The 25,419-nt window shown below is 41.3% G+C and overlaps 1 protein-coding gene across 9 annotated transcripts in view; it reads left to right on the top strand.

Moving 5' to 3' along the window:
• tspan4a (tetraspanin 4a) overlaps positions 1 to 25,419 on the top strand; it is a 160,962-nt gene that overhangs the window by 120,259 nt on the left and 15,284 nt on the right. For all 9 annotated transcript variants that reach the window (XM_086144058.1, XM_086144062.1, XM_086144061.1 and 6 more), the window contains one exon: positions 23,504 to 23,605. In XM_086144058.1, coding sequence (XP_086000184.1) covers positions 23,504 to 23,605 — 102 coding nt within the window. The remainder of the gene's footprint in view (positions 1 to 23,503; positions 23,606 to 25,419) is intronic.

The raw sequence follows: 25,419 nt of genomic DNA, 5'->3' as shown, positions 1-25,419 counted from the left end.
GTGCGACACACTTCCCTCACGCCAATTTGAGTGTGAGGCTCAAAATAGAGAAGGAAACCCACGGGCTATAATCCGGATCAACTTTAGTCTGCATTGTTCCGATAAACCCTATATTGATTTCATGCACTTTTTTTAAATAATTATTTAAATTTTAACATTGATTCAAAAGGTAAAAAGAAAAAAAAGGACATAACATCTCCCTACCTGAGTAGATCAGGTAATAAATCGGAAGCTTTCATAATTTTATGAACAAACTAAATGACAAACCGGATGAAGCTGTTCTTGCTGAACAAATTTGAATTTCATTTACTTTTGAAGAAGATATGCTATATCTTTTTTTCTTCTTTTAATGGATTTTTTTTTTATTAAAAATGGGATTTCGGGCATAGAGCCCAGCCCTACAGATGGTGCAATAACATGGACTGTTCAGTATAGCGGATGCCCTCTGGAGGCTCTCGGTATCCACTGGTGATACATCATAGTGGGTCTTCATAAATCCTGAGCAATTCACAACCAGTTGTGTTGCATTATTCATGATACAAAGAAATCTATCCCAAAAGACTCGAGCCAAGGACTGTTTGTAATGCCTTTCTTCATTTTGGTAAATAACAACGTACTTTATTATCGCCACCTTTACTGTCTGAATTATATTTGCCAGCAGACCTTGGTTCTGCTTTACAGGCTTTCATCTCTTTGTTATTGTAATTCTGGCATGATTACATAATCGCCTCGTGCATTTTATTCCCATTACAGTAGTAGAACCCGATGAGTATTTCTCGACCGACACGTTCCCCGGGGTTTTGAGAGAAATATGCCGCTGGTGTTGTTGCGCCGTATTTACCTTTCACACGAAAGACGTCTTTTGTCTGAAGTCACCTTTTCTTTTATCATCGGGGCCCTCGCATCGTGATCTGCATAGCGGTGAGTACGGTTCAAAAAGTTCGACTTGCATCGTCAAAATCGAAAAATCGGGAGAGACGTTTCTTCTCAAATATTTATACTCACAATAATTCTAGTTTTGTTCTGCACTTCTATTTTAGGTGCCAAAATAGACAGATATAATTCACTGAGTTCAAGGGAAAATGATATATAAAGTTAATTTTAATATGTCCAGGCTATGAATATGCTAATATCCTTATTAATCTCCATATTTTTCTTTAAGTTACATTTCAGAACTATGCAGGGCTTTTGGAAATTACTGTAATCACCATGCGTGGTATAAATTATGAGCTCAGACGGTGGAGGGACTCTTTCCCTGAAATAAATGCGCACGGGAATATATATAAGTCAGGAACACAAAATAAGATCATGTTCCGTGATTTTATCTTCTCGTGTATCTTGGTTTTAGTGCTCTAGTTATCTGTGATGATCAGAATCTGCTGTGTTTCACCCGCCTCCATCACCATGGTAACTCCCTGCAGTCATTCCCAATGTAAGCATACAAGTCAGAGCCATTCCTTCAGTATGCAATACCTTTCAGTTGCCATAACATAAACAGATTGCAGCAGGAGATTCATGTCGATGAGGCTTCAGGGATGGTCACGCTCAGAGGCCGGGTTTATTACGCCTGCTTCGGATCCGCTAAAAAGCGCAGTAATGCAGTTTGTAGCTGCTTCAAACAGCCCGCAGATCTTCGGACACCTTTTGTTTCACTTTGACGGTTCCTGAAGACGATGAAAAGGTACGACGAGGTGAAGTTCAGCGGGACTTACAGTGTCAAAGTGAATAAGAATAAGGCTGAGTCCGTGGCATGATATTGAAAATTGATGTATGGCTGTTTTATTCTCTCTATGTCTGGGTTTTACAACCTTGTCAGACCGGCTTTATTATCACCCCCAAGGAACACAAACAGAGCCATAACCACTGCGGACCACCGCCATCTCTACGGTTTATCATCTAATAGCAACTGTCATTTGCATTGTTTTTGATCACATCCTAAATGGCGGCGATGACAAAGAGGTGTAATGGAATGAAATACAGGGTCACTTCCATCGGTGGCGTCGTTTCCCGTTCATCTTACAGACGGGGGAAAAGGAGAGGAAGGCTAGTTTCACTTTTTAGGAGCATGTTTGCGAGTACATGCTTTTAATCGAATTTGCATTAATGCTGTCGCGCATAAATAAATAAAGTTATGGCATAAGCTGGGATGCCATGGAAATCTTGTGCAAACAACTCATTTTCAAACCCCCGAAAAAAAACCAAATTTCACCAAAACTACATCTTGCATCGCTTTTTCACACTTCGGATTTTCAGATAATTTAAATTACATGGACTTCAGCCATTCACTCAACAATGGCGGCGTCACTTAAGCATGCGACAAAAAAAAAAGAAAAAAGACAACACAAACAAAGCTCATGAGAAAGAACTTTGACAAAGTTGTCACGTAGTTCTTGATTTTACGGACGCACAAGTTCCAATCAGTCAGTGGATCAGTTCCACAACACCTTGCCTTTCCAGCTAAATAAATTCTTCTGACAATAATTTTTGTCATAATGGTTGTTATAATTGTAGACTGTGGATCCATTCAACAGCCTTCATAGATTTTAGAGGCCTCAACAAAAGCATAAGTAAAAGGAGCAAACAGTGGGAGCCAGTCAAACTGTGGCATTGAACAATAAATAAAAGTAATAGAAATTAATTGCCGCTCTGTCTCCAAAGGTCCTTGAAAAGTCCGCGTGGAGTTTTCACAGATTGGTTGTTATGCGGTGTTAATAGCAGGATTTGGAGCTGAATAAATGATTTAAAAAAAAAAAAAAATCAATAATTGAAGCTTTCAGCGTTTGCCAATTTGAAAAAAAGTATTACATCGGAACATTTCATGACGCTTGGTATTCAAATTAAATTGCGCTGTTTTTGAAGCATTCCATTGATGCATTCTCAGTTGGTTATTTTTAATCATGTACGTAAATACCTGATGAAATAAAATATTATAGTTGGTCAGACGCTTTAGTCTTTATATTATGAGCCGCTGGGGAATCCTAAATTAAAAGGGTATTTATCCACTCTGAACTGAAACAAATTCAGTTCTTGAACCTTCACAAGTGATACAAGTGATATGTCACAAACTAGTATCAATGTTGTTTTCCCGTATTTCGTTTTATCATGATTTTCAATCTCCTGCATGAAATTTCAATAAATGATTAACTCAAATATTTGTCTTAACTATCGCAAATATGTTGTCTGCAACTGAGACTCACAATATACGCTTGTAATCGGTTGCTAGACAACGAATTACAAAGGACTGAATATTATTCTGTAATGCAATAACAAAAACAAAAATGTCATACATTCTGGATTCATTATAAATCAACTGAAATATTCCAAGCCTTTTATTATTTTAATATTGCTGATTAGGGCTTACATCTTGAGAAAACTCAAAAATCCTACCTCAAAATATTAGAATATCATGAAAAAGTAATTTTTGTTTTTTATTATGCATTACAGAGGATAAAGAACTTTATCACGATATTCTAATTTTCTGAGACAGTCCTGTAGGATGACCTACAGCTGTTTCTGGAAGACGTTTCGACCCGATTCCAAAGAATCTTCCCCAAAAAGAAAACACTGATTCTCGTAAAATAAAAATAAATTGCTGTTGATTCATTAGATTCCAGGTTCTATAAATTCATACAAGAAGCTGTTTTTTTTAACGCGCCTTTTCCAATTGATCTCAAATGACCGGTTAAAATGACAGTAACTGCTGCTTGGATTGTAAATGAAGCAACTTCTGGATTGTGAATCTGCCCCTGGCCTTTTTTGGAATTTTTAAAATTTTTTTTTTACATTTGCTGAGAGCTTTTTGGCAGGAACCATTCAGGATTTTGGTCTTTAGCTCCATATTACGGCAGCAATTAGGACCCCATTGGGAACGGCTCTCACAATGTGATTTGAGCCGCTCTGTCTCTTCCTGCAGCTCGAGAGAGAAGCAGTTGCATCAACCTTTGTAAATGCCGTCATGTTTTTTTTTTTTCCTCTGGGTTGTATCCATCCCAAGGGGAATAGTGGTCATCTAGTTATTAACCTTCTCCTTGAAAAAAAGGCGATTAAACGAGATTAGCCAGTTAGCACCTTTTGCTCCAAAAGTTGGAAAACGCACCGTACGAAAACAGCCGGGTTACCTGCGATATTTCTAACTCGCACAAATCCTTTTCATCCGGAATGCATATTGTTTCTAAATCAGTGGCGCACGTACGTTTTCACCGCCGAGACCCAATTAATATGACTTGTCAAAATAAAAGGAAAGCGAAGTAAGCTAATAGATTTAGCACGTTATATTGCCTTGGGGACTTATTTCACGATTTCAAAGTGTTTTCACCCGTAAAAAAAAGTAAAGCGCCGGTTTCTAACACGCCTCTGAGATTCGCCGCAATGCAACGTTGCGCACAACACACCCAACCGGTCATTTATTTTTCACACTCCCGCTTGTACATATAAATGCCAGGCCTCCTGCTATGTCTCAGAAGCCTGCAGCCCAGGACCGGCGCCAAGATGAAGTGACTGAAGGGGCTGTCAGGAATGGCGAGTAGGTTATCATAATGCGTTGCCTGTTTCTGCTGATTTCATCCGGAGGGTAGCAATTTAGTACCATTTGGAATCGATGCGCAGTTTTCCCTATCATACTCTCATGCTTTCGGTTCTCATGTAAAATCGGGGCTACTTCGGGGAGAGAGTGTTGGGTCACCGCTTACATTTTGTGTCGCGTTCCTGAGAAATGCGGACAACGGGTAATTGTAGTTGAACCAAACACGATCGAAACGATTACGCAGGGCGATTCGGGTTCAAGATCGACAGCCGTACGTAGCGCTGTCGATCTTCAAATTAAATGAAAATGCTCAACCCGGCATAACCCGCAACCCGCCCGCTGCTGAGGCTTAAGGGCATTAACTCAAACTATATTTTAAATCTTCCTCGGAAGCAAAAGCGATTGACTTCGACAGCGATCAATCCAAACATTATGACCAGCCGCCTAATATCGTGTGCGATATTGCCCACAAAAACAAAACCGACGGGAAAAACAAACGTATGGCTCGAACCGTCAACTGATGTTGTAATATCTTATATTAAACTACATTCTAGACGAATATACTTTTGTCGCCCTAAAATTGTCTTTCAATGTTTGTTGAGCATTGCGAAGGAAGGATAATTGTGTGTCATTTTCGGCTGCCTTCTACAGCGCTCGTAAAAACTCGTAAAAAAGAAATAAAATAGATAAATAAATAAAAAAGACAATTTTAACACCCATTCCAACTGGGAAAAATCCAGGTGCTGATGAACATCATTCGTTTTGCCTGAACACTCCAGACGACGATCAAATTATCCCTAAAGTGGGATTATTTCCCAATTACTCGTGAAAGTCGTAACATAAATCAGTTTTATATTTAGAGAAGTGTCCATTTGTGATGCCTGGTAATGACAACTACTCTGCGCTACCACAAAATGAGCTCAAACTCTAAGTCTGGATGTTTATCTTTGATATTTTTTATTAAATAGAGTGGGATCCTTGTTGCTCAGTGGGTGAATTAAAAGATTAATCTTGTTTTCTATCAATGACTTTGTTATAATTTGCCTTTGGCCTCATCTTTATCCTGACGTTAATGGGAGCAGAGTGAATCCCATTTTCTGTTTGACGCTTCCTCGTATGCTGTATTAACTTTGCTATTTTATTCATTCAAAAACAGCAACACGATGAAGTCGTTTTTTTTTTTTTGTCAAAACTGCAATAAACAAGGCGAAGAAAACTCTTTCCCTCGCTGAAAACACATTGATATTTCTCAGTGTCAAACGCGCCTTACTGTGCCGTCGGACCCCGACAAACCGCGGTGTCATATTCCGGCAGCCTCGGCAGTAAAAAACAAAAATAAAAATAAATCTTCAAACGTGCCCGTCTGCGGCGTTCATTAAAACGAACGACCGCAGTTTAGAAAACTGTTTTCAAATTTGTTTTAGGAGTTCGTGACTCTCATCTTCCTTGTTATCTGCCTCCGCAATAACATTGCAGCTGAATAAAAATATCTCTATATATTCACAGCATAATGAGTTGCATTAAATAGGCTATCGGACACGAGCTTCCCCCCCTTGTGTGTGTGTCGCGGCTCGTCCCGCCGGGCCGGCGTGTGACCTCACACGGTGTTTAGTCATCGGGTCAGGAGTCGCTGGAGGTGACCGAAGTTGCTGTCATTACGTATTTGTGATTTCCTACCCGTCCACGGACGGAGGGGCGGCGTGAGGTAATGCCTCTGCAGGAAAGAAGGAATTCATGTAAAAAAACAAAAAAAAACCAAAAGGAAAACCCCAAAAGACCATTACAGCAGCCATTAATCGATGCACTGATGCGGCTAGCTTGGCGTCATTTGCAAAAAAATAAAATAAAACTCATATTTAAAAAGTTCTGGAACACCTGATTTCAACCCTCTGTTTATTTTTATCAGGCGCTTCGTCCAAATGTCTCCGTTAATACTCATATTGGCACGTTCACAAATCCAGATACCTCGGTGATGCATCTTTTCCCATGAAAACAAAAGCAGTTTTTGTCCAATTAAAGGAGAAATTTTAATTTAATCCAAAAACTGTTTGAAGCTACCCGATGATTTGGCACTTTCACCTTGCTATCATATCATATTACTTTTTAAAATCTAATTAAAAAGTGATGATCTCCTCTTCATGTGTGTAATCACGCATGGCTAAAAGACTATGACTATAACGGCCGTTGAGGCATTGTGCGGTTCCGCAAGATCCGGTGCCAGGATACATAACCGAGCTCCGAAAACACCTTTCTGTCCAAACAGATCCGCGAGGGCTGCTCGTCTGCAGCTCCGACGTTTAGACTAACAACAAAAGGCAGTGTGATTTTTTTTTTTTTTTTTTTTCCCCGTGTCATCGTCCTGGCTCTGAAACGACTTCCCGCTCGGCATCGGATCTGCTGACTCAGCAGCTGCAATATTGGTTCCTGTGTGAAAACTGTGGCGCATAAATGCATGTGTCTCCACGCGCTGTATATTGTGTGTGCGGATACACATTTACATGCGGTGTGTACATCGCCATGGCGACCGAATTCATGCATCCGAGTGCGTTTATGTATAAATTCAAATTAGGGTCGGAACTGAGCTCTCCTGGCTCTGTCTCAGTGTTGATGTTTTAATAAGTTGGGGCAAATACTTGAAAATTGCCTTTTGTTGTTATTATTAGCAGCTGGAAGGAGACTTTAGCAGGCAGAATGGAAAACACAACTGTTTAACATTTTAAATAGTATCTGTTTGTTCCTATGCATTCATTTGAAAGTGAAATGATCCATGACCTTGTTGGACTCGTTGTTTTATAATTATATTCAGGGTCATTCCCTCATCATGCCCCTCTAAATAACTTGGCTTGATTGTGTGAAGAAAGGATCCGCTGTTTAAACACGATAAACCGTGATCAGCTTCACAGGAATGATTAAAAATAAAGCGTTTCATCAAGTTTTTCGTGTGGGAGTCCATGAAAACGCCGGCAGACCCCACTTCCCCGCATCTGCTGAGAGGTTAATTGTATTTTGAAAGCGTGGATTCTTGCAGCACTTGTTTCCTCTGGAAAAATTAAAATGGAATTTGTGTTTTCCCAGCGATAACGTGTATCGGACTTTGAAACCATACGATAGAGCAAAACACGCGGTATGTTTCCATTCATTTTTCCCCAAATTCCCTTCGAGGAAAGTCATTAAATGCATCCGCTGAGCTGCTAGAGTGGGACTTCCCCGCCTTTTCACAAACTCGGTCACTCCTCTGTCCCGCAAGGTGACACGAACGCAAGATAAATGCATGTATGTAGCATTAAAAAGTAATAATGTGCTATACAGAAAGGAGAAATTACGACACATGACACCAGGCAAGGCCATTTTGGAAAATTCATTCATTCATTACTCAACCGACTATCAGTTTGTCCAACCAGCCGGGTCGTGCTCCTCTATCCGGCCCCCTACCCCGAGAAATAAAAAATCTTTTACGACGGTGCGGCGCCGCCAGCGCACAACCCCCAACCGTCCACACGTGGGTGGTACAGAGGTAAAAACATTCACCGCCGTTTAGCCCGTTAGCAGTAATGTCGGAGGTAGTTGACACGCATGCGCGCCTAAAGCTTAATTTATACCATAATTCCCCACCCATTTCGACATCCTCCGAAAATGTGTCGGGGCGATAGGATGGGTAGCGGATGTGAATTGGTCCGCTTTCCAGCATCGCATTGACTCCTGCTCTTTCTCCAAGACCGTCTCCTCCCTCCAAACCGGCCCGTCCTCCGTTGCCTGCTGTGGGTCGTTTTGCCCGAGGACATCGCCATTTAACAGCTCCGTAATTGAATAACGGAGATAAGCAAAAAGAAAACCTAAACGGAAATGCACACTAAATCAATGAGGACTAAATTATAGCTATAGGTTCATGGGTTGTTGTGTATAAGTTTAACACAGAGCGAAAACACCAGTAGTTGCATGCAGCCGCATTTGGCTCCATCGTACCGCAGTTCTATCCCTCGGCGTAACAGCAAGAGTGAATTTCGGAATTTGAGCGAATACGCATTACCGCAATTTCCCGACAGAGCACACCTGAATACAAATAAATTTTTTTTTCCGGAAGCGTGTTCGTATTTTGATTTTTTCGTATCTTAAATGAAGTTTTGAATTCATTTGTTCCAACCCCCGCCCCAAAACCGCGCAAAATGGGCTTTGCTATTATTTCCTGCTTCATTTCCATAGAAATCATCTTCTTTCTTAGTTCCCAACTTGCCTTACCACTTGTTTTCTATGGCACATGATGATTATTAAAAAAAAAATAAAAAAAAATCAAAATCAGCACAAAGCTACACAAGAGATAGGACCTTTTTAGAATTTAGATTTTCTCACTCTCGTATTCAAATGTATGAATTTTTTTTCATTTTACAAGGATAAAGTTTACTTGAATCGTGCTTTGTATCTTGAAATATTCAGATATAAAGTGATTCGTATCTTAAGGAACCACTGAAATTACACAGACAGTTTTTATGAACTTTTAATTCTGCTCTTTTTTTTTCCCCTAACGGTGTTTGGACATGTATGGTTAAAAAAATTTTAAAATAAAGTAGCCTACCAGGAAAAGTCATTGCTCGGTACGCTTCATCCTTATCTTACACACTAAAACCACTAACATTGTCTCCTTCAGTGTCGGAATTAAACTTAAATTCTTCCGTCACACGCTTCTTTAGTCTCTCTTTTGTTTTCGCTCTCTTTGTCATTTGTGTGAATCCCCCCCCCTGTATTTGTCCTGTAGCATCTATGTGTAGCTACTAATGGTAATGGTATGCAACACCTTGATCAATTTGTGTATTTTTTATTCATTTCTTTGTTATTCGTTTGCTTGTTCCCTACCGGAAAAAGTTCTCCGGTGACTTTTTTTTTTCTGGTTCTTTTTTTTTTTTCAAAGGGCTAGCTTTTGGTAACTGATGTGCGAAAGGTCGCGAAAGAGTTCATTGTGGAAGTAAGGCGAAGGCGAAAACAGTTGTTTTTTCGAAATAAGATCCCGAAAAACTATCATTTGTACCGAGAGATTTTCTTTGCAGGACGGTACCAAATAATCTGCAGACCGGTACCGGTCCAGGGACCGGGTGGTTGGGGACCGCTGCTAGAAATGGCTTATGGCTAACCATTATTAACATCTCACTATTAATTACTTATGCTCTACTACTGTGTACTGGCTCATAAGTTGGGACTGACCTTGTCTAATTTGGTTGTGTGTTTCCCATAGCTGATATTATATTTTTGCAACCGGAGGGGCGTCAGCGTCTTTTTCCTTTTTCTCCTGGTGGTCTCGCCGCTAATAAGCTGATCATGATTGTGAAGTAATTAGATTAGCAAAAGGGGAATGGGGAGGTGATCCACCAGTGATCTCTCTACTTTGAATTCAGGTGAAATGCAGCCACTCGAGCAGCAAAGCAACCAACGAGCATCCGCGTGACAATATGCCATCCCATTTCAAGCCCGATAGACCCACTATTTCCACGCCGTTACGATTCCGGCATCAATGTCAAAACCCTTTCAGCTTGTCAAGATATGAAAATGTAGCACCCACATCTGAATACATTTGAAGCCTGAGTAATTTTCATTTCACGTGGACTGTGAAATGCGATTTGGTAAACACCCCTAGCTAATCACATTACTAAAATACACCCAAGATGGGACAGCGTTCGTATGAGAACGATCAACCAACAAGATATTTGTTTGCGGAGTCTTGGATTACGTGCAACGGGGGAATGTTCGGTGTGAGCGGTAGAGATAACAATGCCGAACGTCGAGGAGACGGCGCTTATGATTCATTTGAATCGCAAGATAAGGAGCTCCGTCGACATTTAGGGAATTAAGGAGGAGTTAAAAAATCACTCAGGTTTTGATTTTTGCCTCGTAAGTTTCCAGTCACACCGAAAAAGGTTTTCGGCTACAAGATGCATTTCTTTCCCCGTTTCTTTCAAAATGTTTTTTTCAAGATGTGAAGAACAGCACAATCATAGAATCAGCAGGTTCGAAAAGTAGCCGCTCCGAATTTTTCGAAAACAACCCTCTTTGTTCAACCCTTTTTGTTTGGCTTTCTCGCAAGCGGTAAGAGACTGCGATTGTGCGGCGCACCTTCGGCACCAAACTAAAAAAACAGACTTCAATAAGAAGAAGTCAATGCAGAAAATAAGTCACATTGCAACAGCATCCAAATTCTGCACGTCGGAAATCATAATCGTGGACTGTTCAATGGGTCGGAGTGCTTTTATTTTCTCCCTTCTCTGCCCCGGCTTGTGAAAAACCCTAGCAGTAGCTAATTCGGGCGAAAATCCCTCCATGGCCAATCCAGCCAGAAGAGCTTGGACCTCTTTGTTGGTCCATTTCTCGCTGGTTCCGTCCATTCTGTTGCAAGAAAACAGCTGACCAGTGACCAAAAAATGTATTTTTTTTTCACTCTCCAAGAAGTACCTGGGAATGGGTAAGGCTTAAAAGTTCCACCAATTGCTAAGCAACTACTTCATATAGGAAACCATAAAGAGACCCTAAACGAGAGTAGGTGCTGAGATGGTTTGAAGAACTGAATTCAATGGTTCCTATGCCGTCCCAATGCACGAATATACAGCCGAGTTCCCGAAAAGGCTCTTGGATTTGCAAAAAAGTTTGAAAAGCCCTTACGATACGGTGAAGTACATTCAGGTACGGCATCCGTCTTATCGGTTTCTGATGGATGAATTCAATGAAACAGCCAAAACGCCTCAATCACTGTAATATCGGCCTTGGATGAACATCTGCAATACCGCAAGATCCTTGAAAGAGCAAAAAGCGTCATGAAATAATAACCATTAGGGAGATTGAGCTCCTCTGGGTGAAAGCACAGCCGAAGCCTTTGTTCGACTCTGTCGATTTGCAACAAAAAAAGGTGCGTGAGAGATTAAAACATTACGTCTGGTTGAATTTTGCACGTGTTGTGATTAAAGAAATGTTTAAATCCTTTTTTTATTGCCGCGGATGTCATTTGGTAAATTTGTCAGGGGCGACTTCCTTCCCACTAAAACAAAAAAAAGTCACACGAAACAATAACGTCATTACGGCGATAACCGGGTGAAGAGTCCCGACTTCTGCCGGCAATCTAATGAACAATTATTATTGTTCACTCAGAAAAAACAAAGTGGTTCTGTCGAGACTTCCGTCTGATTCGAACCTTAAAAGAGGAATCCTTATGAAGCGTTAAATTAAAGTTTGGTTTAACATAATTATACATTTCAGAATCTGTGAGAAACACCGCAGGTGGTTTTCTTTGTGCTCACTCAGTGGTGGAATATAAAGTTTTTATAACTGATGTTTATTTTCTTTGGAAGGGGAGCGTGCAGAAGACATGGGTTGGGGGTTTGATACCCGTTTCTCCTTGTTTGCATGCCAGAATGTGCTTGACCACTGGTTTTGCACCTCCTATGTTGGATCAGCCGTCATAGAAGTGTGAATGCTATGAAGTGTGAAGTGTTTTGAAATCATTTGACCCAAAAAAAAAAAAAAAAAAATGATGTCATGACTATTGTTATGAGTGATCAAATGGCATATTAAGTCATGCATTAGGTTTCCTTCACCATCGCCTGCAACTGTTGATGTCAGGTTTCCAAGTACCGCCTTCCATTTCCATCCATTTATGACAGGTAACAAAAGGCTAAAATGTGGAAAAAAAAAAAAAAAAAAAAAAAAAGAATAGCTAAAAAATGTAAAAGGTGGCGATTGATTCTGAGGTTTTATTCTGTTATTCATGATCTAATTCCGTCTGGAGTTCAGGGTGTTTGAATAGATTTTCTCTTTATTATTTTCATTTAAGTTAATAGTACCGGTGATGTGGGGATATTAACCAAATTGTTGCTTGTATAGTTTCCGCGAAACTTTGTTCTAAGGCTTCGTAACGTCTGCAGCAAAATCCATAATAATCTCAAATCAGGCTTTTGTAAACCCTATATTATAAATTTACAAATGTACAATACAGACAGACATACAACCATTACATGAATTTTCAGATGTTTCTTAAAGTCTCTCTCAGTCCTTGTTGTGGTCTGCAAAAACAGCTGCAAACAGTTTTAGAAAAAAGCGAGAAATAAATATAGGATTTTCTGTCAGCTAATACAGTTCGGGGCAGACAGAAGATAACAAACGTCAGTTTCAGAAAGAATTCTGGTGCTTTTGTCAACAGCTGCAGGCAGAATACTTCAAATTTTGTTTGAGTGACACGTGAAAATAGATTCTCGCTTTCAGCCTCGGTTACACGCCGTCTGAATCGGTCCGGAGCCCCGCGCACCGATCTCTGAGCTGACATTTAGGGTTTTGATCACAGAAGATATTTCATCTCGATCCCAGCTAGAGCGCGATGGAAATCTTGTCCGAATCTTGGCGCGGCAGATTCGAGATCGCGCTCAAGCGAGGTCCGTCGCACCTGTTAACTGCATTAATATTCTCATCACGAGGTTCTCCATTGTTAATCAGGAAGTGATTAAGAACAAGAGGGAAGAGACGGGATCGTTCTGCCTATAATGACTGAGTTTCACTTAAAGGTGAATGGGACGGATATTAGAATTGCATGTGTGTGTGTGTGTGTGTGTGTGTGTGTGTGCACCCCAGGATAGAATTAGAAGTCAGAGACAGAAGACTCAAGAGTTGGAGGGCGGGGGTTCCGGTATCTGGTAGTGCCACTAGATTTCACACACCACTTGAAAAAACATTTGAGCTTTAAGAGAAAAACTTTTAGAAGTTTCCAAGTATTGACTGATCTGTCCCGGGGGAGCGGAATACTAAATGATGACTTCTTTAGAGGAGTGTCTCCCATTCCCCCACGCTCGCCCCGCGACTCCATTTTTCAAAATGTACCCGCCGCACACTTCCGATGAGTTTCGCTCACACCCCGAAACGGGCAGAGACCGGGGGCCGTCGTCTGTCTGCGAGTGAAGTGAATGTCCTTGTAAAATCCTTGACTTGAGCCCAAATTGGGTTGGAGTCAAGGGAATGTAATCTGGGCTCCGGCTCCCTCGGAGGGAGGATAAAATGAAAGCATTTGCAGACAGCCGCCATTTGCCAATAAGCGCGGGCACGCAGAAATAAGCCAAGGCGGGGGTCCGAGCAAGACGTTTTTCGAGGTTCTTTCGGGAAATGCGAAGACGACTGAGTGGACGGATGACGGAAACGTGGTAATTTCAATGAAGGAATTTATCAAGGCCCTTTCAGTCCAAATGACCCTGCTAAGGGACGCGTGCTGTCCAATCTCCAGGCTGGTACCGCCATCGCAGGAGATGAAGCGGTACATGTTTAAGCAGTCTGACGCTCGTTCATTCCTTATCCGTCCCTGTGCTCAGGGTCAAGAGGAGCCCATCCCAACCTTCATTGGTCGATAGGCGGGGACCGGGATGGAGTCGATTACAGGGCAACATATAGAGCAGTGGTTCTTAACCTGGGTTCGATCGAACCCCGGGGGTTCGGTGGGTCAGTCTCAGGGGTTCGGCGGAGGTCATGACACACATTGGTGATGACATCACTGGCTGAAGGTGATCACGCTACATAGCTTGGCCTATCCGTGCTGCAGGGATTTTGGCGCGCTCAGTTGTAGTAACTTGTGACTGTCATGATGGTACGTCATGTGATTTCTTTCTTAATATTTTAATCCCTTCATACTAATTATGTCGGGCAAAAAAAGAAAGCGGTCGGCAGAATACGTACAATACGGATTCACATGTATGACGGAACGTGATTGGAATCGATGTCCTAACTGCATGATTTGCAAAGACAAGATGAGCAATTCTAGTCCAGCACCGGCAAAACTAAGGGAAGGCTTCCTTCAGCTGCATGGATATGGGAACTACAAGAACATAGCGCTTGCTGAATTCAAGGTGAAGGGAGCCAGATTTGATGAAAAGGCTACTCTGCCTGTTCTTTGTACCCATCAACAAAACGATCCTCGATCCAATAAAGAAGGGTTCGGTGAGTGCGCATGTAAAACAGGTGGGGTTCAGTACCTCCAACAAGGTTAAGAACCACTGATATAGAGTCTCTCTCACGCAAAAATCTTGGGAATTTAAGGGTGTTCGTTGAGCTTGCTGCATGTTTTTGGACGGTTGTAGGAAACCGGAGAACCCGTAGGAAACCCATCACACCCCGGACCTTCCCGCTGTGGGTGCTAAACGCCGCCTGCATTCTGACGTACGGTTACCCAACGCGTCGGCTGGTAATCCACCGAAAGACAACAAGCTCCGGTATCTTCTTCGCTAAATCTTCCCGCCACAGTCACGGGTATCCACAGAGTATCTAAATTGAGGCTTTTGTCTTTCTCATCGCTTCCTCGCTGCTGGAAAACCGATCTTGCGCGCTTTTTTTCCCGCGCTGTCACAAATGGAACGCTTCCACGTCAGACCAGGAGCCACGCAAGCCCTTCCTCAACCTCCTTCCCCACCCCCTGCAGTGTATATGCTTTTATAAAGTCTGATCTTCCTCGCCCTCCGGCTCATCGTGTCTCTTTTTTTTTTTTTTTAAGACCCTGTTTACTTTCTTTTTTTTTCTTCTTTTCCTTCCGCAACCACATCCCTTCCCCACCTACATCTCTTTTTCCGAGCCCTTCTATCTCGCCTCCTCTTGCTTCCCCTCCATATACATCTCATCTCCTTGTATCTGCCAAATAAATTATTGAGGGCCCATCTTTGACTCGCCTGGCGTAGTTAAAGGGCGACTGAAGTTCTGAGGACAACATCAATTCTGAGCTAAAAGTACAACCATGGCGTAGGAGAAGTCGGCTCGCCTCATTTTCACGGGAGTCACGCTTTCCTAATGACCTACTTAGTTTAGAATAGAGTGGGTTTTTTTTTTTTTTTTTTTTTTTCTTCGCAAAACTTCAGATGCCTGGAGTTTTCCCCCAGTCCACTCCGATGCAGAATAACAGCCTCTCGCACTACATTCTTACATCACTTTCGAATTATCTTGCATGCCGCCTTGCGCCGGAGTGGCGACGTCACAAAGAAGCTTTTTAAACATCCTTTTCATGAATCAGATCAACAATCCTATTGTTGCCAGCTTTGTATTTTAGGACTGGGTGGCACGATATTTCGATTCTGTCAGGAGTATCTGTGTGGGTTTCCTAAGAGTTCTTTTTTTTTTTTTTTCCCCAAATACCACAGTCCAAAAACATACTGTGGTCTCATCAGAGACCCTAAATTGCCCAAGTGTGAATAAGAAGATTTTGATTAGGGGTGTGACTACATTTAATAATAATCTAATTTAAGTGTGTTCAACATTCATAAGCTTTGACCTACCAATACATGTTTATGTTCCAATCTGTCTTCAGACCAGTAGAGGAGTTTCAAAAACACACGTCTCTTCAGCACGACCTGCTTAACTTTCCTTTCGTCGTCATTAGTTTTTTTACATTGTTTTTCCGAACGGCAGTTCGTGATTCTCGGCGGCTGACTCGTTCCACGGCGCCTCCTTTAGGCCCCGATCTTCAACCGCGGAGAAGAGAGCGGTCCACGGTCCAGAACAATCCTCCTTGCAAGCCGATCGATCGATTTTATACGACGTGGAGTCGGACGTTTCGTTTCTGGATTTGAGCCCTGACGTGTGGTTGAGTGTTCACTGGCAACACGTTGTTCACTCGTGTTAGCGGTGCAGTCACCCTAATTTCCAGACTATTAGCCGCTACTTTTTCCACATGCTTTGGCTTAAACACTTGTCCCATTGGACCAATGAAATTACCGAACAGTTCACAGTGGACCAATGAAAGTGTTCGAAACATTCCGAAATAGCATTAAATCCAATAAGTATTCAAGTTTATACAGCTTGGAGTTTATGGATAAAATGACGATATGGTCACAATAATCACCTGCCTAATGATTATGCACACTGTGTATTTGGACAGTAACACAAGTTTTGTTGTTTTAGCTATTTAAGAAAACATTTTCAGGATACAATTATATAATCAATATGGGCTTTAAGTACAGCCCTTTAATACGTAGCCACCGCTATTTCAAGGGACAAAAAGTAATTGTACCATTGGCTCACAAGGCTGCAAAAAACATAACAAGGCGGACTCTTCCCTCGGTAACCTGTCATCGATTAAGCAGTTAAAAGGTCTGGGGTTGATTCCAGGTGCGGCGTTTCTATTTGGAAGCTGTTGCTGTGAACACACAACATGTGGTCAAAGGAGCTCTCAGTGCTCTCTCAAAGGAGCTCTCACCATTCTGAGGCAGAAAAAAAAAGAAGAAATTCATCAGAGATAGCAGAAATGTTAGAAGTGGCCAAATCAACAGTTTGGTACATTCTGAGAAAAAAGGAAAAGATTGCACTGGTATGCTTGGGAACTCAAAAAGACCTGGACGTCCACGGAAGACAACAATGGTGGATGATCGCAGAATCCTTTCCATGGTGAAGAAAAACCCCTTCACAACATCCACTCAAGTGAAAAACACGCTCCAGGAAGTAGGTGTATTGGTATCTAAGTCTACCATGAAGAGAAGACTTCATGAGAGTAAATACAAAGGATTGACCACAAGGTGCAAACCATTAATCAACCTCAAAAATAGAAAGGCCAGAATTGAGTTTGCCAAAAAACACCTGAAGAAGCCAGTCCAGTTCTGTAGCAGCACACTTTGGACAGATGAGACTAAGATCAACCTGTACCAAAATGATGGAAAGAAGAAAATTTGGAATAGAACTGGAACAGCTCATGATCCAAAGCACACCACATCTTCTGTAAAAGATAATGGATGCAGTGTGACGGCATGGGCATGCATGGCTTCCAATGGCACTGCGTCACTTGTGTTTATTGATCATGTGACACAAGACAGAAGCAGCCTGATGAATTCTGAAGTGTATAGGGATATACTTTCTGCTCAGATTCAGCCAAATGCAGCAAAATTGATTGGACAGCTCTTCCCAGTACGGATAGACAATGATCCAAAACATACTGCAAAAGCCACCCGGGGTTGTTTTTTAAAGAAAAGAAGTGGAATATTCTGCAATGACTGAGTCAATCCCCAGATCTCAATCCAATGGAGCATGCATTTCACTTGCTCAAGACAAAACTTGAGGCAGAAAGACCCACAAACGAGCGACAACTGAAGACGGTTGCAGTAAAAGCCTGGAAAAGCAACAAAAAGGAGGAAACCCAGAGTTTGGTGATGTCCATAGTTTCCAATAAAATATTGAAAAGTAAAATTTTACTTGGGGTTTATCTGGCCCTGAAATGAGGAGCGTCTGCATAAAAATAGCTATAATTCCCACATGTTTAATCAGAGATTTTTGTTCAACCCAACTTAAACAATTGAATTAAGCCTTAAAGTTTGCGATTCGATTCCACTGTTGTTGTTTCATTTCAAAACCAGTATGGTGGCATAAAGAGCCAAAATCATGAAAATGGTGTCCCTTTCCAAATATAATGGGCCAAATTGTGCTCATTAATCCAAAAATGATGATATCTTCTGCCGCAAAGTTAATATTAACAACCCGCGTCTTTGTAAAAATATGATATTACCTGCTAGCTACAATATGTTTCGCACTGAGGTGCTAATGAAGGCTAGAGGCTCCTGTGATAGGCCAACTCCCTCCCTCATAAAGTGCAAAAAACTGCATTTTCGATTATACAACCATCCTAATTTTTAAATTTCAAATTTTTAAATTTCTTCTTGCCATGTCTTTCATGCTAAAAAAAAAATTCTGTTATCAATAAACGTATGTGTTTAAGTCCAAGCCCTGATTACAATACAAATTTATTTCAAGCATTTATTCAAAGATTTCGAAGTACCAAACTACATTGTTTTCAAGTTGTAGCAAGCAGAGCATGAACAATACACCCATTTCATTTATGAAGTAATACTTTACACTTAAATCTGCATTTAGTCGCGTCGCTTATTTTGTCCCCTCCCCCTGTTTGATTGTGTAAGAACAACCAAACAGCAGTTTGTTCAGTTGAGGCAACTTTAGCCTCGGTGTTGTAAGTAAAATGAAAATAAAAGCCGTTTTGAGCGGTGCATTTACGTCTTCTCATGGACAGTTATTTTCACCATTTATCTTTTATTTGCTTACATCCAGCTGAATAATTACTTGCTGCTTAATGATTTTTTTTTTTTTCTTGGTCTTTGTGGAACGGTGTTTCTATCCTGTAACGCTAGAATATGACGATTGCACAAATGGACGGGTTGTAATTACAGTGGAGGGAATACAAGCTGAGCATTCGGGTCACCTTTGCCTTTGGGGCTTCTGGTCCCCTTATTTTATTACGCTGCCTACCAAAACGGCTGCACACAGACACCTAGTATTTATTACCTTTGAATGTTTTTACTTCTTTTTACTGTGACCAAATCAACTGCCGTGGCAAATATAATGGTTCCTTAACCCACTCTGTATTTATGCGGTTTAGTCATCCTTAGATTAGGGGAGAATAAAAATCACATATATGCGCAGGAGATGTGGGTTGTCACAAAGTTTGAGATATTTATTCCATTGTAGGGTAGGTTGATTGAGCTGTAGAAATATTACAATGTTGTAATTTTATATTTTATGTTTTCCCTTTTTTTAGCAGTTGAATATTACACAATAAAAGCTTCTAATTTCTCATGATCTAATTTGTATGCTGCTGCAAAATCTGACTTTTTCCCAGAGCCTCTTAGGATGCATAAGACTTCTCGGACCGTTGGTATTTTCTGTCTCCATTACTCAGACAGAGGAGAAAAAAAAAAAAAAAAAAACACATTCTACATATTGTGATGCAGAATGAGGAACTACAGAGACAGACTTTCTAATTATACCGTACATCTGGTGAATTAATGGCCTGTAATAAGTAAGTAATAAGCAAAATAAAATGAAAAGTTAAGTATTCCTGGTCTACAGTCCAAAGTGGGTGTTGCTTATTTTCAAGCAGCTGTTTTTTGATGAAACCATTCAATTTTCTCTTATTATATTAGCTGGCACACAATTACCTGTATATATGAAATATTTCTTAGAATTATTATTTTATGAAAAAATCTTATACTTGGTCAAAATCTTGCCGGTATAAAAAATGAAAAGATTAAGGCTATAGTGAACTACCGCCAGGCTTGTGTGTAAGCCATATTTCTCCAGGTATAGGCATTCATATAAATAAACCCATGTAATCCTGTAGACACTCGGAATACCGCTGCAAGGCCGGTTGAAATTCATAGAGCCCAAATGCAAAGCCAACAAGTCGTAAAACCGGCCACAGACAATTTACTGGCAACCGGGCAACCGCCCACAACTGCATCGGAGAAACACCCCCTCATGTTTACTGACCGGTTTTTAGATAAGTGAGCAACTCTCAGGCCAAACAATAAAAATAGATAGCCTTCAGTAGTGTACTGGGATCAAGGCGAGATAAGATCGAGAAGGTTTCATGAGGGTTTACCTTGAAACCCAACAGCCAACAGCAATAAACGAAAAACAAGCCCGAAAAATAAATTTAAGAAATAAAAAAATGAAAAAAAAAATGCCACAAACTGACTTAAACACTTATCATATGGTTAACCACATCACAAACTTTGAAGGTAGATGCTGGTGAATACAGCATCCAGAGTAGGCTGTGACCTAAAAATGAAGACTGACACCACAGTGCATAATAATAGCTTTTATCAGATCAGATAATATCCCTTCTATTCTCTGTTAAAAAAAAAAAAAAATCAAAAAAATGTTAGCGTAGAGAGTCCTAGCAGCAGTTGTAAACAACTGCAAGGCTTCCCTTAAACCACACCTCCGTCGGCAAACAAATAATTAGACCCATCCGCCGCATAAAAACACTTGCCATGTCACCACGAGGCCAGAGAGGAGGATGCGGCGTAGAAGTAAAATAAACAAAACCTCGTTCCACATGCAGTATAATAAGGATTCTCTATAAGTCCGTCCACATGAGACAGGCCGCTGTTTGGAGACAAACCAAGGACGTATTCGTTCGAGGACGGGCTAATGGGGAAGACTCGGCGATGTGTCGGGTTTCTGACACGCGAAGAGCCCGAAAACCGGAGGATGGAACAAGGTCGGCGGCGATGGGCGTGATTGATGTCTGATTGGATCGACAATCTAAATGAGTAAACAGTTGCCAGGGGAAGTCTGGCTTCTCTAGGTATGACGCGATGAAATACAGCGACTGCGAGTCGGGGGGTCAATTGAAGAATGATTATGTATGAGAAAATGGGTTGCAGCGGTCGGCAGTCCAAACTCCCCGCGAGAAGGTTCCTAGTCACCGGGGCTTTTCTGTGTGAAGTCCTCACGGCCTCTCGCGGGTCGACAAACAACCGGCAGGGTAATTGAACACTACATCATCCGTGGGCGTCGACAACAGAGTGGATGTCTGTATGTGCGGTCCTGTGACGGACAGGTGACTGGTCCGGGGTGAAACTCCCGCCCGGCTTAGATTCGGTTCCTGCTTGCAGTAAAAGCGGTGCAGATAATTCATGAATTCAAATGAAAAAAGAAAGAGTAATAAGGCTCAATGTGCAACAAACAGCATCAACACTGAATGGTACATGTGGAGAAATCGCTTTTAAAGGATGGTATTAAAACGAGATGAAAACAGATCTCAACGAAAGAATGAAAAAGAAAAATTAGCGGCTTGGATGTTAAATGGGTGTTTTATATATGCCGTTTTCACATGTAAATGCAAATCAAAGCGCCTATGATTTGTATTTACTGTCAAGCCGACGGCTGCAAAGGTGTGATAGAAGGCGCTCGTATCCTTGACGCCTTGTGTTTATGTCATAATAGGTTTGTTTAATGTGTTACAATAACAGGATGGGAACATTTTCAAGTGTGATAATGATGGCAGAAAGCCATCTTTCTGCCGTTTCCATGCTTCTTTGTGATCAAAGTTGCTGAGTTGGGATTTTATTCATATTCATATGACCCTAACCCTAACCCGAACCCAAACATTTGATACATTTTAGATCCAACATCAGGGGGATAATACTCCCCAGGCTCCCAGTAAAGTCTACTACGGCATGCTGGAGAGGAGGGTCCACCATGTAAGAATAAGAACAAGAATAAGAATAAGAATAACTTTATTTATCCCGAAGGTAATTGTTGTGCCAGAGTTACAAGTAAAACATAACAATAATAAATGATAATAGAACATTGTACAAACAGTAAAAAAAAAGGGAGGGGAGGATAAGAAAGACAATTGTATAAACAGTAAAAATAAATAAATTTAAAAAAAAAAAAAAAAAAAGAAGAAGAAATAGAATAAAAAAATGTAAGACAGACCCCAGATCAGCATGGGCGGCCTTCTGCTTCCATCGGTTGGGGTAGAAAGCGAGAGAGATGAACAGAGAGTTAGAAAGTGTAACTAAGATAAGGGTTGGGAGGGCCAGGCACAAATGGCTACCAATAATAACAGTCGCACTAACAGTCACATGCTAAAAGTTGACATGATACAATAATAGCTGTAATATTACTAAAATAACTATGGTGGATGCTGGGCATGAAGCCACGGCCCCTGAGAACCTGGGAGGAGTAAGAGTAAGACACCAAGAGAAATATTGTTGCCAGAAAAGAAAAGGGAATATGATTCAATACTTGACTTTTTGACCAAGTAAACGTTAGAACATAAAACAAGAAACGTAAACGGCAAAGTTGCACCTCTCTCACTGAGTAAACAGAAGAATTCAGTTGTGTTTTGACATGAATTGGAAACAGGTAAACATGCCGGGCACAGCTTGAACAACAAGAGGCATGTGGACAGTGGACTTGAGCGACGGCAGTAAATTGTTGGAGGTGAGGGAAGGTTAACCTCTGCAGTGATTTGTAGGTAAACACAAAAATCACATAATAAATCCTACGATGCACCCGTGCCTGCGAATTGAGACAGAGTGGGGACACGCTTCGACTTATTGTTAAGAGAAATGTTCCCATCTGCACCCACCTGCAACCGTGAAAAATATTTGAGAACCGCCGATGTGACGAAACGCGGTGAATGCCGTGAATGACTCGGGGAAGATGACACCTAAATGAAACGATTACCGGGAAAATAGGCTGCTGCGCTGATCGCGATAAAGGAAATGCTTTTAGACGGGGGCAAAAAAAGGATTGTCACGCTGAGCCAAGATTGCAGCTATGTATATCTATGTATATATTACATATAATGTATGTAGCGGTGTGGGAGAAGCGCAGCCATAGTGTTGTTGGAGTGGCAATGTATTACCAGTTTATCGAACACTCAATAATAAATATAAACATCAAAATTCTGGTCACACGGTGAACAATTAAGCCCAAACACATCAGCTGTCACGCATCGCAACCCACTGGGGGATTTTCTGTGAGACGCAAGGGGAATTTTTTTTTATTTTTTAATCGACAGACACCAAACAGGAAGTTCCAGAATCGACAACGCACTTCGTAATGGTTACGTGCCGATGATGTTTCTTCTGCGGCTGACGTTATTTTTTTTCCCCAATCATGCTAATTTGGGTCAAACCGCGCTAACATGCGCATACACGCAGACCTCGCCAGGCCTTGATAATTTGGGCATGTTAAATGTTAAAGGGTACAAAAATGACTATATTAGCTTGTTGCAGATTAAAGCTATCTCGATTTTTATCTCATTCATAGAATAAAGTGCAACATTGTTAACATTTTTTTTTTTTGAAAAATTCATAATTTAGATTGAAATAACTCAATAACAGGTGCTCAGGTCAGTTTGACAACTCGTCGGAACACATAATTTCCAGGAGATCCTTTTTTTCGCTCAAAAGCACCACTTGAATTGGATGACCATAATGAGAGCGCACTGCACAAAACACAGCTCGATGAGGTCTGAGGACCGCCGTCCTGAAACTGCTAACTCCAAAACCGCAGCAACCCACGAGTCGCCTTATTTCGTCCATCTGCTTGTGTGAAAAGACGGATGCAAGAGTGGCGTCAATAGAACAGCACAGGATGCATTCCTGGTACCATTAACTAGCATTGTGGTTGATTTCTAATGTTTTTGGTTTTTCTTCTCTCATAAATATTTTCCTGTTTCCTCAGATCGATCACTACGCGCAGAGGGATTTGAAGAAGGGCCTACAGCTCTTCGGCACAGAGGGCAACGTGGGTTTGACCAATGCCTGGATGATCATCCAAACTGATGTAAGACATGCAACCGCTGCAGAGCCAAGCGCGGGAGTTTTGCTTGGGAAAAAAAAAAAAAAAAAAAAAGCAAGAAAAAGAAAAAGAACTAGAATTGACATAAAACATTGAGCTCAGATGCTCCATAGAAGTTTTTTTTTTTTTTTTTTTTTTCACTTTCAGCTTCCTGCGGTCGCGATGATGAAAAAAACTTTCATTCTTTTCTGAATTTCCAAGAGCGTCCCATTCAATTTAACTTTAGAGGCCATTTAACAAGTCAACTCATGCAAAATACCTTGTCACATGCCGAGATACATGACATCCCAGTTGCATTATTCATCATGACACCGCTTTCTTTTGCCGCTGGCAAGGTTTCACGAGTCGCACAAAAATGATCACATCAAATTAAATACGAGTCGTCGCCCGTTGAAGGGACATTTGATTTAAATTTAGACATTTTGTGTTTAAAAAAAGGACAAAGCAATGCCATCGCCATTTAATGTTAATTGGATCCAGACATTTACAAGAACGAGGATGAAAAAGACTGCCTCAGATCTCTTAGGACCGTTAGAAACACTTGATTGGAAAAGTAAAACCGATAACTGCAAACATCACACTCTTAAGTAAGCTTAGTTTACGGCTCCGTTTCATCTGAATATTAGTTCTTTGCTTTTTTTTTTTTTTTTTTTTTTGCTACTGGTAGAATATAATTCGTTAATTGGTGATCTGGAATGGAAAGTACAGCGGAGGACGCATGCCGCAACTGGTGGGAAGCCTTCAGGAAACATTGCGAGGAGAGATCGGTGACACCGGGCCCATTTACGACATCCGATGATACGACTCGTAGTTTTGCTCCATTTCGCAAATCTGGCCAACGTGGGGTTGGTGAGGCTCTGAGTGTGTCTGGGGGGGGGGGGCTTACTGTATCAGCGCAGACATAAAATATAAAAAGGATCGTATTTCTATTCAAATAATATATGCAAAAAACGTGTCGGAGCGATCATTTATAGTTACTGCAGCTCGGCGGCTAATGACATATGTGTGCACGTGCGACTGAGCGCCGTTCTCCTTGTTAAACCAGCGAGATGGTGTGTATATGGGGCTCCATAAAGTCAGTGTCTGGCCAAGATAAAGATCATATAAAGAGAGTTCTCATTCTGTCACCGGTCCCCCCCCCAGTGCTTCCTTTCGTGCACGCGGGTCACCGAAGAGATAATAAAGCAGATGCCCGCAGCCCCGTGTTCGCTCTGATTATTTTAACGGCTGATTACCGAGCATCTGTACGCGAAGGATGTTTTTCGGAAAGGAGATTTGAATACGAACTAAACATCGATTGCCGATTGTACCATCAATCAAAAGAGGAAGTATTTCCCATCATCTATTAACATTGTGAAGTGACATTTTAATATTCTGGATTTATTCCATAGAGCACCCCTCTCCTGTGTCTTTCTCTCTCCATAAACATATACATACACACACACACACACACACACACAATATTTGAAACAGTGCAACGGTTTTGAAACAGAGCAAAGACCTCGCAGATCTTTTCCGTCGCACTTATTGCTGAAATCGCACACTCATCCAACTCTCCGAGGTGGCGTGGAAGTCACAAATTAGCATACAGTCCCTTGATTCTGTACGAGAAGCGGCATCGGGGTGGAGAAGAAATCGTTTGCTGGAATCAAAGTCCACTGAATGCGCAACCATCCGGGGGGCACTTTATGGTTTCCTGAAATACGCTCGTGATTTAAAACGTGGCGCGGGCCGTGATTTCTTACCGGGGAGCCAGGGAAGAAAATGATTTTGGAAACAAATGATATGCGGGTTGTTCA

The sequence above is a fragment of the Fistularia commersonii genome, chromosome 3 (genome assembly GCF_037954325.1).
Source record: "Fistularia commersonii isolate RoL2024-O1a breed Wild chromosome 3, RoL_Fcom_v1.0, whole genome shotgun sequence".
In the NCBI taxonomy this organism is placed as follows: domain Eukaryota; kingdom Metazoa; phylum Chordata; class Actinopteri; order Syngnathiformes; family Fistulariidae; genus Fistularia; species Fistularia commersonii.
The sequence above is the reverse complement of the archived record's forward strand: the minus strand, read 5'-3'. Positions and strand labels throughout refer to the sequence as shown.